Genomic DNA, 17281 nt, shown 5'->3' on the forward strand with positions numbered 1-17281 from the left:
CTCATTTTTAAAATTCCTAAAATAATGTAAAATCACAGAAAACACATCATTCATCACCCATTTTCCTATGCACAAAAGTTACGATAGCATGCATTCAAATATTTAACAGTTACTGTAACATAAACCCTAATTTCATATAAACCCTAATCATAAAAGGTTGTGTATCATGTCCTAATTAAAGAAGGAATCAAAATTTTGATCTAATAATTAAAGCAGTATCAGCTTTTTAAGTTCTAATAAGAGAGAGAGATCAGAAATACCTGTGAACCGAGGAGAAGCGATGTTCTTCAAAACATCGCAGTTCCACTTTTTTTCCCAATTGATTCTTTATCAATCTGTAGGATAATTTTAGAGAGGTGAATCGATGGCTACATATATAGGTAGCATAATTAGTGGGATAATTATGACAAATTATTCTAATTCTAGTTCTAGTAGAATTCTACTTGACTAACACACCAAAAAGATATCACAGTTTTAGTTCTAGAAAAGTTCTACTTGACTAACACTACAAAAATATCCCACTTTCTAATTTTATATGACTAATATCTTAAAAAATTATCCCACAAATTACCCCGGTTTCAATTTTAAGTTATATAAGTGACAAAACCCCATATAGAGAATAATTTAAACGTCTAAAGAAATGGAAGAATTAAAGCTACTTGTTGGGCTGCCCAATGGAGCCCATGCACATCCAGGCCGTGAACTTTACAGCCACTCCCTTTTCCCTCTCTCCTCTCTTTGTCTCTCTCTCATCTTGTTTTTCGATAATTTAGGCCTCATTGTTCTCCCGCTCACTTAGCCCTCTCTCTCTCTCTTCCCTCCTCCCAATGGCCACCGCCATTAGAATCACCACACTCTTTTCCATCTCAGCCCCTTCTCCTTCGTCTTCTCGGTCTCTTCATTCCCATTCCACTCTCATCAACGGCCTCAATCGCCGGATCTCGCTGCTTAGCCTCCGAGCCTCGTCGGAATCGGGACTCTCTCCTGTCGAAGTGATAGGAATAGGAAGCAGAAAGGATGCCCTAATCGATTTCTGCCTCTCGAATCCGATGGCCTCGTCGTCTCGCCTCAGATTCTGGTAAAACCCTCAACTAAACCCTCAATTTCTTGATTCTGGTAGCTAATACCTAGATTATCCAAATTTAAGTGCTAAAAGATTACATTTTGTGCGCTTACATATTGATTGGGGCAAAAACAATGTCAAGTTTGTTTTGAGGGAAAAGAGGGCCTAAACCAGCATTGTCAAGTTAATAATAATAATTAAAGGAGCAATAGTACATTCGTGTCAAATTCTCAAGTAGTACGAAGACCATGCTATGCTGATTATGCACACAGTTTATTCTTGATGCAAAGTCTTTTTGTAGAGAACTTGTGTGCTTGTTTGCTTGTGCGTGCAGGAGCGGGTGCATAGCTGTGCTCCATGGCTCGTATATGCAAAACAATACAGAGGTCTGTAGATTCACGTGTCGTTATGGGTTGATGAAGTTAAGTGACTCATCCATAGATTGGAGTGATATTTAAGCAAAGTGAGGTTCCCACCCCAAAGGTTGTACATTATGTTTATAGTGGGTAATGCGGTGAAAATTCAGCGTGGATGGTCGAGGATCTCCATGTTACCCAAGTGTGTGCTAAAATCCTTTGGAATTTCTCCTCCCTCCTGTATGGATCAAAATTTCAAATATTCATCTCGATCTTCATTCGCCTCTTCCCATAAGCTTAGTTGAAGATTTTCCACTCTTATGTCATAGTGACAGATCCTTATGGTTTTTATGATTGAAATGATTGTGAAAGATTTAGTGGTATAGGATTAGAAATCTATAGTTGCCTCTTCCAAGTATGCTCTCAAACTGTTTTACTGATATATGTATGATATCAGTGGTTGTAGTTCTTTCAAAACTAATTCCTTACAGAATTCATAATTCTGTCATTTGGAGAAGTTTATAGTCATTTGGTTTTACATGGGAAGTTGTTTGTTTCTCTTTCTCTGTTTTTCAGTGTAATTCTATTGTCGTGTCATATACTCAGGTTTATAATTCTTTTCAGTTATTATGTTAATCTTAACTTTAACCCTTCTGGCCTTCATTCCTCTAAATTTAAGTGTTAAAGATTTCATTTTCTTACTGATATATGTATGATATCAATGGAACTGTATCCCTATATATAGTTTTATTGACAAACTCAATTTGCATTCTTCTCTGCCCAGAAATTTTATTAGGTTCCGTAATAACCAAGAGGCTATATGTATTTCCCCTTTTGATGCCACAAATCCATGGATGTTGTTTCCTTTTCTAGATAGATCTGTAGACTATGTCAATATCATTAATTTATCTTTTCTCGTTCGTGCCGCTTCTTTTTTCTTTTTTATGATGTCAACTGACAGTGCATTAACATGGTAACTGCATTTGGTGTTTCCTTGCTCTTAAGAGAATTTACTTTTCATGCACACCATCCGCACTGCATATCTTTGATTGTTCTGCTTCAAGTTTTCAGATGTTATTCTCCTTAAGCCTGTAACGCAAACTATATTATAGGACTGTTCATTTGGGGGATTCTCAGAAAGTGCAACTACTACAAAGGTGCCATCGAGCAGGTTTGTATGCATCAATCATAAGCATATTCCTGTTTTATTTGCTTCAAAATTATGTTGTTTAGCTTCCCAAATATGAAGGTGTCCTTACTAATCTTGCAAACTTTTGATTAGTATCTTACATATGGAGACATTCAAGTATTAAACCTTAAATCTGTTGCTAGCGCATAATGTATTCAATCTACTACTATGCTTTAAGCGCACTAATAAAAATTATTGTTTAATATAGGATAGGCGACTTAGTTACCCACAATGAAGTTGATCACGTCCAATGGTGTTTTCTTTCATTCCTCTGTATGTTCACATAGTGATTCTTGTGAAAGCTTTACTTCTACAAGTTACCAGGACTAAAGGTTCTGCACACATTCCTGGTGCACCCTTTTTTCACTACTATTGTTGCTTCCTTTCTGTGTGATGCACCCATGCTTGCCTTCATATGCACGTGTGCTTGCAAGATGGAAGTTAATATTACATAGAATAGTACAGGAGTTGTAATAGTCACAGCATATGCTTAAGATGAAATAACACCCATTTATTATTGAGTGGGAAGGTTTCAATCAGAAGATGACTTTTCTGGTCACTAACTAATGGCTGAAAGCAGTAATGAATTTGACAAAGTAGGAAATGTAAAATTTAAAAATATATTGAGATTGCTGTTTTCTTCATATTTCAAGCACAATAGAAAAAAAAGGTTTAATCGCTCTGGAAGAGGGGACTAGTAAATATACCGCTATCTAATCCCAAGTAGATTTGACATCCATAATGTTAAACTATCATCATTCAGTAGTCCTTCTTATTACTAATTTACTACAAATATGATATTTTTTAATTATCAATTAGCATCCTAAAGGTGGTAAGTAAATCGGATATCCATGGTAGAAAGTGTTCCAATTTAACTGCCAATGAAACAAAAGTTAAACCATTATATAAGAATTATAATGTTTTACTGATTTCATCTTGCACTATGTCCTTATAAATTATTCTGCATGCATATAGAATTTCAGTTTCTTCATTTACTGCATCATAATTAAAGTCCCACTTCTAGTTTTACAACACTTCTACATTTTCATACATAGTTCTTGCACACCTGCTAATTAGCACATACTAACAATTGATTGAACCAGAAATAATATGGATGTACTCCCCATATTTTTGCAATAGTTTGTATCTATATCTTATATCAACCCATACGTTCTTCAATACAAATTCTGTAAATGTTTATGAAATGATTTGTAAATAGTCAAAGAATTGTTGTTAAAAAAACAATATGTTACCAATTTGGTTCGCAATTGTGAACTTCATTATCTAATTTATTTTCTCTACATAAGTGTGAATTATGGGCCTGCTATTTTATCGGCTAATACTAAGTAATGTTTTTTATTAGCTAATACTAAGTAATGTTTACCATTTGTTATATGTAACTCAGTGTATTATTGATTAAAACATGAATTTTATTAGATGAAAGCAAGCAATTAACTCTTAGTAGTTTTGTCTTGACTCAGAATACTGCTCAATTCTGATATTTATTTGTGTTCACCTTTGAAACCCGTGTAAGTAATATTCATTTCCGATCTTGTCAAATACACGATTAAGTTTTGTTTCAAGGCCTCAAGCTACATCCATATTCTCTTTTCCTAAGTAGTTTCATTTGGCAAACTTTAGGGCATACTTGGCTGGGACTTTTATTGTTGATACTCCTATCCTTTTTCTCTTTAGTGAAAAACTATCTTGTTGTATTTTTTACTTCAAAAATAAAACGGATATGTATTCATATTGGCAATATTCTTTCTATTTGAACTCGTACTATGAGTCGTGAGGAAGAGTCACTATAGTACTGTATAATGCTAAACACTAAATTTCAGGTGACGTGCCTGCTAAATGTTATGTTCTATCCTCTTATTTATGCAAAGGTCCCACTTTTTTTTTTGCTTTGCATAGTGTTTTAATTCTTCCTATTTATAGAAGCACACATTGTTGGGTTCACATGTGGGATGATTACTTTTTAGGGTTGAAGATGACTGATGGACTCTCAACTTCAAGCTCCTTTTGCATTATAGTTAGTGAAGTTATGACAATCCGAAGGATATAACATACATTTCTTACGCTATGCATACAATGGGCCGCAATTGAGTTTGGTAGAGCAGATGCCACTTAGATCGCCTTCAAGTTGGCCTGTATACGTCAAAACCTACACTTGACCTGTTTATTAATTGAATCAAGGATCCATACTAAATTATCTTAATGTCATGCTATCTGTATCCCTGATTCCTAATAGGCTATGCTACACGATTATTTCTATCATGAAGCCGTACCCTTACACGACATGGCGTGTACCTTAACAGGTTAAGTCCCTTAACAGATCCATTTTTAATCGGGGCTAGCTAATTTAACTAGGTTAAGTCCCTTAACAGATCCATTTTTTAGTCGAGCTACATACTTTCACCCAGTTGCGATCCTTATTGGACCAATACCCATTATTATTATTATTATTGGTTTAGTTTTGGCTTAACACCTGCTGGTATGGGCTGGAGTTGTCACACCTTACACACACATCAATGCATAAAGTATAAACATGCTAAGGTCGAACTAGATGGTTGGAAGAAACTCAAAAATAAAGAAAAAGTTAAAGCCATGGGCATATTGATTAAATTAAAGAAATGGTGGCTAGTGAGATGGGAATTGTTTCCCATGTTATTAGCATGCTCATGAGAGTTGTTGTTGGCATGCTCATGTAATACTAGAAATTTTCATGCTCCTATTTGCACGACATAAATAGGGAAGGAGGTGTGTTAGTGTTAACAAGACAATAGGCCCTTTCTTCATGGACATATATGTTGTCTTTCACAATACAAAAAAGCGCACTTATTGAGTAATAATAACTCCTTTACGTATTTATACCTACCGCAGACACTTTTTGTATGTTGAATGAATGTCAGATATGTTCATATTTGGTGCCAGATATGTGTTATGTAAGCCTAATTATATTCGAAATATGTGGGCATTAATATACGTCTCTGTTCTTATGTAGTAAATACCAATGTTGAAAATAAAGAAAATGGGTTATGTAACGCTTGATCTCCTGTAAAGGGTTAAGGAAAAAAACGCAGACAAACGCAACACATAATGTAGGTTATATTGTTTATTAATTATTTAGATATTTTATAAGTACTAACAGTTCATAATAACTTTAATACTTAGAATCATTAAACTTTTCAAACATAACATCACAATTATCAAATATAAAAAATATAATATCACAAGTTTTTAAGAAAAGTTAGTCATATTTTACTAACAATCATTCCAAAAAGCATCATCAAATGATTAAATACGTTAACATCATCAAGTTTAAGGCAATAAAAATAAGTCTAAAACAAATCAAACACTTCCTACTCTCGAATTCTTAACTTTACACAAATATTCTAATTCCTAATCAAGTTCACTACATCAACTAAACTAAACATGATTATGTAACAACAGTAAGAAAATTTTCATATACATAGATTGTGTGCAAATTTAATTTTACAAAATCTAGTTTTAGTTGAAAACTAAAAAACTGAAACTTAATCAAAATCAAGTAAAAAATGAAAACAATTATCTCACTAACACAATTAGCCCACTAATTAGTTTAGGCACTCTAATTTTGTGACAGATCTTATAAAATTATGTTGAAGGATAAAGTAATGGAGCAACAAGTTTGATATGATTTAGGGTAAACTGGCAATATAAAAGATTGAAATTTGGAAGATAATTTCAGAATCACTATTTACTTAAAGGATATAAATTGAGATGCTCAATACATAACTAAAAAGTTAAAAGGTTTACCTCACCGGAGTCGTAGAAGTCGTCGATGGCCAGAGGAGTTTGTGAGGAGGCAACGAATTAGTGTTTGGGTTGGAGGAGGCAAATAGATCGCATATTCGTAGGAAAAGAAGACAATGATCGGGACTAAAAGGGGGTATGGTTTTAATAATTTGGACGGTGGAGATGTAGCCATGCGCCCTAATCAGAGATGCAATTTAATCTAAAAAATCCATGTTAACTGGTTATATAACGTAATGCATATTTAACGCAATATAGCATGTTTTTTATGGGTTAAACAGTTTCAACGTTAAATAGGTGTGTTACATAACAAGAGGGCACCGTTAAGCTACAATACGAGTTATAACAAATTATATAATGTCATTGTTATTTGATGCTAAAAGGCTACTTCGTTGATAATCAATTTTGTCGAATTCTCATGACTTCCACAATATAAAATTTCATCCATAGACAACCCCATTTTAATAGGACAAGATATGGATGCAAGGAGATTGTAACATGAAAAATGAAATATGTAGGACTTATGTCCAAAAGAGCAAATATATGAATATTGCATTTGTTATATAGAAAAATATCTATTGTTGTTTCACTACACATGTACAGTTGTGATTTATCATCAAATTTGTTGTGAAGCTTTAACAGTAGGGAATTTTGTCCACAACCAACCTTATTTTAATAGGCTTGGATGATGTGAGACGGGAGCCTAGAAATTAAGGCAAAATATTAAATGATATATGCTATATGTAATAGCATGTCTTGTGCTATACTATGTATCTTGTGATTTATAAAGTGTTTTATTTCTTTCCCTTCATGTCATTGCTTAAAATTGTGAACTTGCAGACTTTGGGAATAGGTATCTCAGTTGACCAATGTCTTATTTTTACTATACATTGTTGAAATGCATCATAAATCTTTCGTTACTACCATTTTTCTTATTTATTGTGGGTATCATGGCCGTTATATTATAAGGAATTACTTCCATAAAATATAGTTCAGATTTGGGGTACTAACTATATTTTTGTGTGTTTTTTCAGAAGCGATCCTTAGAGATGTGGAGTTTCCACTTTCACTTGCAAGTTTTTCTGCTATCATTCTTGTCAGTACTCTTACTTACTCCTTTTTGGTCTTCATTTCTTTGTTTGTTGGTGTTGTTATGACTTGGTGTGCATCTTCAAGGTAAAAATCAAGGAAATTTAGTTGTATGCTATGATAATATCTTAATAGCAGTCTCATCAAAATCAATGAATGGTAAGTTAAAGAAATGCTAAGGAGTTGCTTTCATGTTGCTATTAAAATTTCATTTAGTTCTTAAATATGGATATTGAGCTTGTATGGTTCATATAGGTTAATTGTTGCGCATTTAGACTTATATCAATAATCATATTCTTTGTCATTAATGCTATATTTTAAGAAATGCATATTGACTCATTATACTCCTAATTAAGGTATCATAGATTTATCTTAGCAACATTCCTACTAGGTCCTCAAGTTGGAGTTCCAAACCTGTGGGACTTAAGAAATGATGGAATGAAGGGAATAAAAAAAGGATGGAAAAGAAAACTAAAATAAAATAAAGAATAAACCAAAATTTTTTGAGAAAGAAGAGCTTATATTCCAAATAAATAAATTTAAACCGGAGAAGGATCTTTCTGATTCTTGAAGAATGAGGGGCAAGGAGATTGATCAAGAAAGATATCTTGTTCTTACAAGATTAGAAGATACTAAATAAAGTTCTACACTCGATTTCACACACAAACACATAAATTTATGTAAATCCATATTTTATGTTCATATGTAAGGCTTCTAGGGGATTATAGATTCGGACTTGGGACCTTAAATTTGACTAAAGTAGGGCGAGAATAATTTAGGGGTAGTTAGGGTGGGTGAGGGAGAAAGGAGGAGGGTATTTTTGATAGATTAGGTAAAAATTGAACACAATTTGCTTGTTGGTGGTTGATTGAAAATTAATCCGCTTTCAAGGTGGTTCTCATGTAACTATCCTATTTTAAAGGTTGTTTTCATTAAAAAAACCTCTATATTATACTTTATTTGTAAAGAATGATTAATAATATTTTTAGTATATTAAATTAATTAAAAATGGAAATATTGTAAATAACATGTTGGACTATAATATATATTACATTATAACATAATATATTATATCATAATAATTATATTGTACTATATTATATTATATTAACTAGTAGCAAATTATATTATATTATAATATATTATATTGTACTAAACTTATGGTTAGTTATTGTCTCAATTATATTAAAATATTCTTTAATATATTATAATAATTATTTAATTTATATAATATTTTTTGTAATATCTGTAATAAAGTTGAGTTGATAATAATTATTATATGATATATCATACTAATGAAAGTATAATATATTATAATATTTTATAGCATGTTCTTATATATTATGTTATAATAGGATAATATAATGTAAACAATATGCATTATAATTATAGAATGTTGTATTATATTAATTAATAGTATTAAACATCTTTGTCATATGTTATGGTAATTGTCATTAGTATAATATATTATATTATATCTATTAGCAATATAAATTGTTATAATGTATTATGATAATTATAATTTAATATAATTACTATATTGCGTTATAACTATATTGTACTATAATTTATAAATTATTCAAATTCAATTTTAGTATATCTAATATAATGTATATTTAATTTAATCTATAGAATATATTATATTATATTTTATCATAGTTAATTTAATCTACTAAGAATTTACTTAATATAATTTTTAATAATATAATATATATTAGTTTATTTTAATATTTATGATATACTTAATTTAATATTTTAAGTTTAATGTAGGAAGTTATTTATTTAAAATTGATATAATATACTAATATAATATAATATCATATATTTATTTTTTAGATAAAATATTTTAGTGTAATATATGTATAATGGTTGTAGGTTGATAGCCCATTGTATTAATGGGCTGTCGCTGAGTTTGCGGAGAAGCTTAACTTTTGATGTGGGACTTTTGCATTTAACTCTTCTCTTTATTAAATGGAGATCCCTAAACCCAATGTTAACCTACTGTACATTTTTTTCATTTCACTTTGTTGTCATGCCTTTTCCCTTCTATATTGTCTTTTCTTTACTCTTTCTCCCATGCCTTTTCACCAGTGTACTTTAGGGAAAAAACAACTATAGTGCATTAGCTAGCAGCCTGACACCATTATTATTCATGTATAAGTATGTGGGGCTCCATAAAGCCAATATCTTCATAGCCCATCTGCTAAACATAAGGGAACACCCATCATAATCATAAAAAAAAAGTATTAAAGTTTTTTATTGCCTACATAATATTTCCTTGATACAATTAGAAAGCGAACAGTTAATATAAGTTCATATTAAAGCATAGTGTGCTTATTTTTGAGAGTCCATCCATTTTAAGATACTATGAAAATAGAAGTACATAATAAAGCATGTATTGCAAGTACCTCAAATAAGTAGCAATCACAGCCATAAATAAATTCCACAATCATGACAATAATCATTTTGTTTCATATGGTAAGTTCAAAGTATACAGTTCATAAAAGTTATGACTAAGTCAAAATTTGATATATAACCAATAATGTTATTTGATAACAAATTCATCAGCATTCCCTTTTTCACAACTCCATTCTAGACCAAAAGCCACCAAACTTTACAATCCAAAGTATAAAGTAATGTCCACAAACAAAACTAGTAGCAAAGTCTTTTTTCCCCACTGTCAACAAAATGTTAAACAAAAAACAATACTTGTTATCTTAAACTCCAATGCAAATATATGCTACTATGTCTCTAAAGATCTTCCAGTTAGTAGATTTCATAAGGGCTAAATTACCAGTTTTGGTATTTTTTGTACACCCTTTTTACAATTGGTATTTTTTAGCCAATATTTTAAAAAGCCTCCGTCTAGCCCACCTAGGCCTAGACAGTACCTTAACCGCCTACCCCGCGCCTAGTGCCTAGGTTGCCCATCTAGGTTTTGAAAGCATCTAGGGGAGCGTGGGTTGCTTATATGGACTGTATCCTTTAAGCATTGATCGTGATTTCCTCCATTGCAACCTCGACGTCCTCCAACCTTCTCCAACTATGAACACCCCCTATGTCTCTCCCTACCTTCAGCAAAACCTCCACCACCACTTAAGAAAACTACCTAGTGTTAGTCCACCACCTAAGTTTTCCATAATATTGACATTGACTATCAAAAGGTGTAATTAAAAACTAAAAAATAGAAAAATGCCCAGCCCCGCCAAGGCCAACGCCTAGGCCCTCGGCGTTAGGTCCAACGCTTAGGCTGCCTAGTGCTTTCTGTAACCTTGTTTTTAGCTCCGATGTTGTTTTGGTTGTTTTTTCCTGAAAATTTTGGAGCCATATGTGCAATTAGACTAACAAGTTCGCCATTGATGAAAGCGAAGCCGTGACACATCTTTCCTCTTTGCAGTTTTTGGCCTCTCAAGCTTTCTCTTCACTATATTTGGACTCAAATACCATCCGCTCCCCTTTTTTGCTCCAAAATTTAGTTTCTTGTAGCGGATTCAACATTCTTGCATAACCTTGGGCATAGTTATTATCTTGTACCAATGTACCAAATAATCTTAGTAGTACTTTTCTCAGGAATATAAGATAGCACTTAAAGCATCACATGAGCTTTCATGGCTTTATTTTGTCGGCGGCGAAGTTTTGGTTCTAATTGCACATTTTGTCATCTCAAAAGAGATGTTGAAATTTCTTAAATTGCTAATCATGTGAGGAAGGAAGAAGAAACTTAGTGAGCAAGTACATTTTTCACGTATAAGTCATCAAATATAAATTATCTGACTTTCAAGAAAAATATAGTTAGATTCCCGTGATTAATATTGGAGCATATGACGAGCCTAAGATCTTCTGTTCTCATTAGTTTGAATGTCATCCATCTGAAAAAACGACACTATTGTAATAACTAAAAAAGAGGGCATTTATAAAAATAAAATTCTAAAATGTGAAACTAGAATTATACCTTTGTTTTTTAATCCTGTGATGTAATGACCCAACATTCCACAATTACTAGATCTTCTTTGTTTTTTTTGTTGTTTTTTGTTGTTTTTTTGAATTTGAGATTGTGTTATCCCTAATCCGCATTGATATCTTGTAGCTATTTTTGGTCTGCTTTTGATCTTTAATGCGTTAGAAGGATCGCATGCCATAATCTCGGGGATACTCTTATGACATTAGAATCGACAACGCAACCAACTTGACTTTTGGCTTCATTCTCAACTTTGTTCAGGCGTGCTTGAAACCATTGTATCAAGTTGACTAAACAATACAATATCATTCCTTGATTCTTTCAAGAGTTTGTTAACTTTAAATCGAATGGATCACTCCATAAAGAGAGTTGTTTTATTTTTTGGATAGATATTGTTATTTATTTTTGATCGTCCATAACCAACACAAGCTACTTGATGTCTTGCTTCCATTGTCCATCTCTTTAAAAACCAATGTTTAGGATACCTTGAAATTGCTTTTTTTTGCATGATCTTTATAGTAATACTTGCATAATATCCCTTCAGTTTCAAACTTAACACGAGAACAAGTAGCATTAGCATCAGGAAAACTCACATCATTATAGACAACAACCATGACATGATCCTTCTTAAACCAAACTAGATAAGTAGTATGTGACCCCTCCTTACTCGTGCTCTTGACCAGACAAGATAAACTATCTCTAAATTCATCTTGAAATCTTACAAAAAATTTTATTTTATAGAATTTTCCAGCTTGTGCTTCAATAACCAAATCAGAAATTGTAATTGGATATGAGTTTGATGTTCTAAAATCGTCATCCATCTTTGCAGCTCGGCGATCAACAATAGCATCATCATATTGCTTCGCAAACTCATCCAATTTAGTGTTTGAAGTGACATAATTGTCAAAATAAGCATTTGTGCTGTCACTTTGTGATGTAGCACAATCTATCAAGTTCTAGGAAAAATGATTAAACAAACTAATATGCAGAGCAAATGCAAACTCACACTAAAATTGCAGCATAAAATTATTTTAGATATCAAACTATAATAAACTAACAACTAATAGTAATAAATGATGCAAAAACTACAGCAAGAATGCGTTCGCGATAATCCTGAGGCGTGAAACGTCTAGCACAGTCCACAAATCCTAGTTGAGTACTCAGCGTTTGAGTCAAATTCCTATTAGTTAGATCCTGCGAAAGAGTATCAAAATAAAAGGGTCAGTTCAATATAAGATCAAGGACGTAATAGTTTTAATTAACCACAATATAAGCAATTTGATTAAATAGGAATAAGGGCTTGGATCTGAGTTTTATAGTTCTTTGTCAATTTGATTAAATAGGAATAAGGGCTTGGATCTGAGTTTTATAGTTCTTTGTTGCTGTGGAATTCTGCTGAGTTCAGATCTGTGAATGAGAGGTTGCAACGTCGAGAACACTTGGTATTGTTTACGATACCTAGCTTAAAAGGCACAATTGGAATCACTCCAGAAATCTCTTTGATCTATAGTTCTCATTCAAAATTTACTGACAATTACATAAAAATTCCTCCTTTTTATAGAGATTCAAATAATAGAAGGTAACTCAAATCTTATTTAAAAACATGTAAATGCTTATCCCTAAACAAATCAAATCAAAACAATCTCAATTCTATCGATAACCTTATTCTTATCTTAACAATAACCAAGTAAAATTTGAATTATCTCAAACCGAATAAAACTAACCTACATCTTAGGTTGCGGTGGTGGAAGAGGCCTAGCTGCATCTAAGATTATGATCTAGAGTTTGTGGAAACATGGGTTACTACAAACATGTAGGTGGTAATAATCAAGATTAGTATCATTGACATGTCACTGCTCACACTTCATGATGATAACTAATGTTTTTTAAAAAAAAACCTAGTCTCTTATACCAATCTGACGTAGCACAATCTATCAAGTTTTAGCAAAAGTGATTAAATAAAGTAATATGTAGAGCAAATACAAACTCACACAAAAATTGTAGCAGAAAATAATTTTAAATATCAAACTATAATATACTAACAACTAATAGTAATAAATGATACAAAAGCTACAGCAAATAAGGAATGCGTTCGCGATAATCCTGAGGTGTGAAATGTCGAGCACAGTCCACACAAATCCTACTTGAGTACTAAGCGTTTAAGTCAAATTCCTATTAGCTAGATCTTGCGAAATGGTATCAAAATAAAAGGGTTAGTTCAATATAAGATCAAGGATGTAACAGTTTTAATTAACCATAATATAAACAATCTGATTAAATAGGAATAAGGGCTTGGATCTGAGTTTTATAGTGCTCTGTTGCTGTGGAATTCTGCAGGGATCAGATCTATGAAGGAGAGGTTGCAACGTTGAGAACACTTGACACTGTTCACGGGTATTGTTCATGAGAGGGTTTAGATCTGAAAGAATAAGTTTAAAAGGCACAATTAGAATCATTCCAGAAATCACTTTGATCAATAATTCTCATTCAAAATTTGCTGATGATTACATAAAAGTTCCTCCCTTTTATAGAGACTCAAATAACTAGAGAATAACTCAAATCTTTTCTAAAAACATGTAAAATGTTTATCTCTAAACAAATCAAATCTTATCTAAAACATGTAAATGCTTATCTCAGAACAAATCAAATTAAAACAATCTCAATTCTATCGATAACCTTATTTTTATCCTAACAATAACCAAGTAAAATCTGAATTATCTCAAACCGAATAAAATCTGATGATATCTCAATGAGATCTACAATGCCAAGTCCCTCTAGAATCGGGTATATTGATCCCTTTTCACTTTGTTAACTAGATGCTATTTTGGCAAAAAAAAAATATCCTTTTGATACAAAAGGATCCAATGACATTGATACATTTTTCATAACCAATTCTTTTGGTTCATATTATACTTTTAGCTGAGGTCTTTTTATTTGTTCTCAAACTCTGATATTGTTTTACTCATCCTATCTTTGTATTTAAAACATACTCAGAAAATGTAAAGTTTGGTTAAGAAGCCATGTAACGTGTCCGACAAATGTAAAATGTTAAGGATTTTTTTTGGGATTTGAATTGAAATTTCATCAAAAAATAGGTCAAAAGTGTTTGATACCAACTAGACACAACAACTAGGTCATAGTTTTAGAATGAAAGTTCATGCTTTCATTCGGGGTTTGTGCAAACTTTCTTAAAGTTCATGGGAATTTTGTGAAAAACACACCCAAGAAATCTTCAAATGTGGTTTATATATTAATTTGAACTTTAAAAGTGGTTTTTGTATTTTCATCCTATTTTAAAGGTGGTTTTTGTTAGGGCGAAAAACATTTCACAAGACTAGATTATCATAATTTTGGAGTTTAAATAGGCTACCATAACTTCTTTTTTCCAAAAAAAAAAAGAACGCTTCTTTTTGGACCCACAAAATTCACAGAAATATACATGGAACAAATGCAATGTGTCAATTTCATTTTCGTAAAGGTTTTTTAGCAAGATCAGTGGCTAAGAAATATGTCACCTCACTTGTCCCATTATTGGTCCTACAAGAATAATTTCCCCTATAAATTTCTATGTATCTTGTAAATGACATGCTTGAACAGCTACCTTTAAATTCTTTATATATTTTCTATACCAAATTTATAAATTTTATGAATTTAATAATTTATAGATATAAATAGAAGGAATTAGATCTTTTATCCAAGATAGTAATACCATTAGTCAACTATCATTGTGTTATTAAATAAACACTATAATAAAATAGTATAAGTATAATTATTTTAATAGTATTATATAATTTTTTAAACATAGTTCATATAAGAAGAATATATAAATGAGTTTGGAAGAGATACTCTGATAGGGTGTATTGGTTGAATTTAGAGGTCAATTTATCCTGGTCATGCACACAATAGCTGTAGTATTTTGTTCCTATAGGTTTTAATTATGGAGGATGGGCAGTTATATATGAAGATTGGTTCTACAGAAAGCTCTATTTTGCAGAACTATCTTAGAGTGTAACTTGGTGATATTTTAGCACATTCATAGTGGAAAGTTATTGTTACGATGTGATCCACGATGGTGGCCTTTATTATTTCATAGTAACCCAGATAAGACCCAAAAGTATTTAAAGATTGGATATAATCATTTAGATGTGTGATGTTACAGTGTTAGTTTTGCTTGTTCATTTCCTGTCCAACAACCATGTGTGAAATACATTTGTAAAAGATATACCAGCCTATAATCAGTGGCGGAGCCATGAATTTCGGCAGGGGTTCCAAAAATAATTAAATATGATAACATATAATTTTTGTAAAATAATTGATTAACATGTAAACATCATTACATGGGGGTTATCTCATAGTGGGCCAAAAATTTGTGGGGTTATGTGACATTTACCGCTTTTTTTACATGGCCAGAAATCTAAGCCTTGTTTTTTCAGAAAGCCCTTTTATCAGTATGTTCTGCTATTCTTTCATTTTTTAGCGAGCTCTTTATAGTTTCTAGTGTGTTTTTATTAGAACTCCAATGTCTTTTTAAGTTATTCTGCTGTTATTTCTTTTTAAGTTACTATGCTTTTATTTCACTTTCTTCTGTTGGAATCTAGATTTCATTCTATTTTATTTTTACTAACCAAAAACTGCCAAATGTGAGTATTTGATCAAAGTTTACTCTAGATGAGACTGAAAAGTAAGAAATTTATATTATGAATATTATGGATTTTAAGGAGTAATCATTTCTTCAAGAAGTAATTCATTCTTTAAGAAATAGCATGTCTTTTTTCATTGTCATTTGCTATCATTGTCCCATCTAAAGACACCGGAAGCATGCATTTCTCTTCCTCTGCAACTTCTTAATTTTCCTATTTAGAGCTGAATAATTTGTATAATTATATTTCTGGATTACTGGTCCTCGTTGTATTGCTCAGCTGGTTCCTTGGTCATCATGCTGGGATTGCAATATAGAGGCATAGTGCTGAACTACCAAGGGATTCTTCTTGTAAAAGCTAGGGTGACTTATGCTTTTTAACCCCCATGAATAAATGATGCCTATTACTTGTTTTTCTATATGTAGGGGGGGCTGGGGCCCATTTGGCCCCAGAATGGCTCCGCCTTCGCCTATGATGTTAAAGCCCTGTAATGGAATATCTAAAGTATTTTCTGCTGTGTGCATAACAAGTGGGAAAAAATATCGAAAGTTGTAGTGTATCTAGAAATTAAAGGAAACCCAGGCTCTATGAAGCATTGTAAATTAAGAAAATATTGCTTACTAGCTAATTTTCAAAATTAAAAAATGAACCGGCATAAAAGATTGCTCCTTTTTTTAAACCATGAATGATGGCTTTAAATTGCTTGGCCTTTTAAAGGTCACCAACCTGTCACCATAATGGAAGAGAAACCAATGTTCAAGGGTTCATGGTCAGCAAGAGACCAATGGAGCATGTAGGCTATGTAGCACGGACACGGATCTGACACAGCCATCCGATATGCCGACACGAGGCAAATCCTAAAAAATACATAGGATATGTGTGTTCGACACGTGTGTCCGACACGGACATGACACGACACGGCTTCATGTTATGCGTGTCCGTGCTTCATAGCATGTAGGCACTGCAGACCTTAGTGAAGTAATTGAAGTAGAGTGGTTATGATTATTGGTACGCTACATAAGATTTCTCAACCGAAAGGACATTTGGAAATAGGGGTTTGCCACCTACCTTAGTGGACTACAGTAAGCAAAAGAAAGGAGTTCTCTTGGAGTGGATAATTATATTAAACTAATGAGATCTACTTCATATGTCTGTGTTTTTCTCTTTTGTTGTTCTTAGGGTAGGATG

The 17281-nt window shown here is 32.2% G+C and overlaps 1 protein-coding gene across 3 annotated transcripts in view; it reads left to right on the forward strand.

Moving 5' to 3' along the window:
• The first annotated feature begins 738 nt into the window (after positions 1–738).
• LOC109827698 (protein ACCUMULATION AND REPLICATION OF CHLOROPLASTS 3) overlaps positions 739–17281 on the forward strand; it is a 42310-nt gene continuing 25767 nt past the window's right edge. The window contains exons 1-3 of one of the 3 annotated variants that reach the window (XM_020394711.1): positions 739–1078; positions 2532–2590; positions 7441–7502. In XM_020394711.1, the coding sequence (XP_020250300.1) occupies positions 828–1078; positions 2532–2590; positions 7441–7502 (372 nt within the window). In that variant the 5' untranslated portion in view covers positions 739–827. Of the gene's footprint in view, positions 1079–2531; positions 2591–7440; positions 7503–17281 lie in introns of those variants that run through there. The other 2 variants (XM_020394710.1, XM_020394712.1) reach the window with 2 other exon arrangements.

This window comes from Asparagus officinalis, unplaced genomic scaffold (assembly GCF_001876935.1).
Source record: "Asparagus officinalis unplaced genomic scaffold, Aspof.V1 AsparagusV1_Un375, whole genome shotgun sequence".
Classification (NCBI taxonomy): Eukaryota; Viridiplantae; Streptophyta; class Magnoliopsida; order Asparagales; family Asparagaceae; genus Asparagus; species Asparagus officinalis.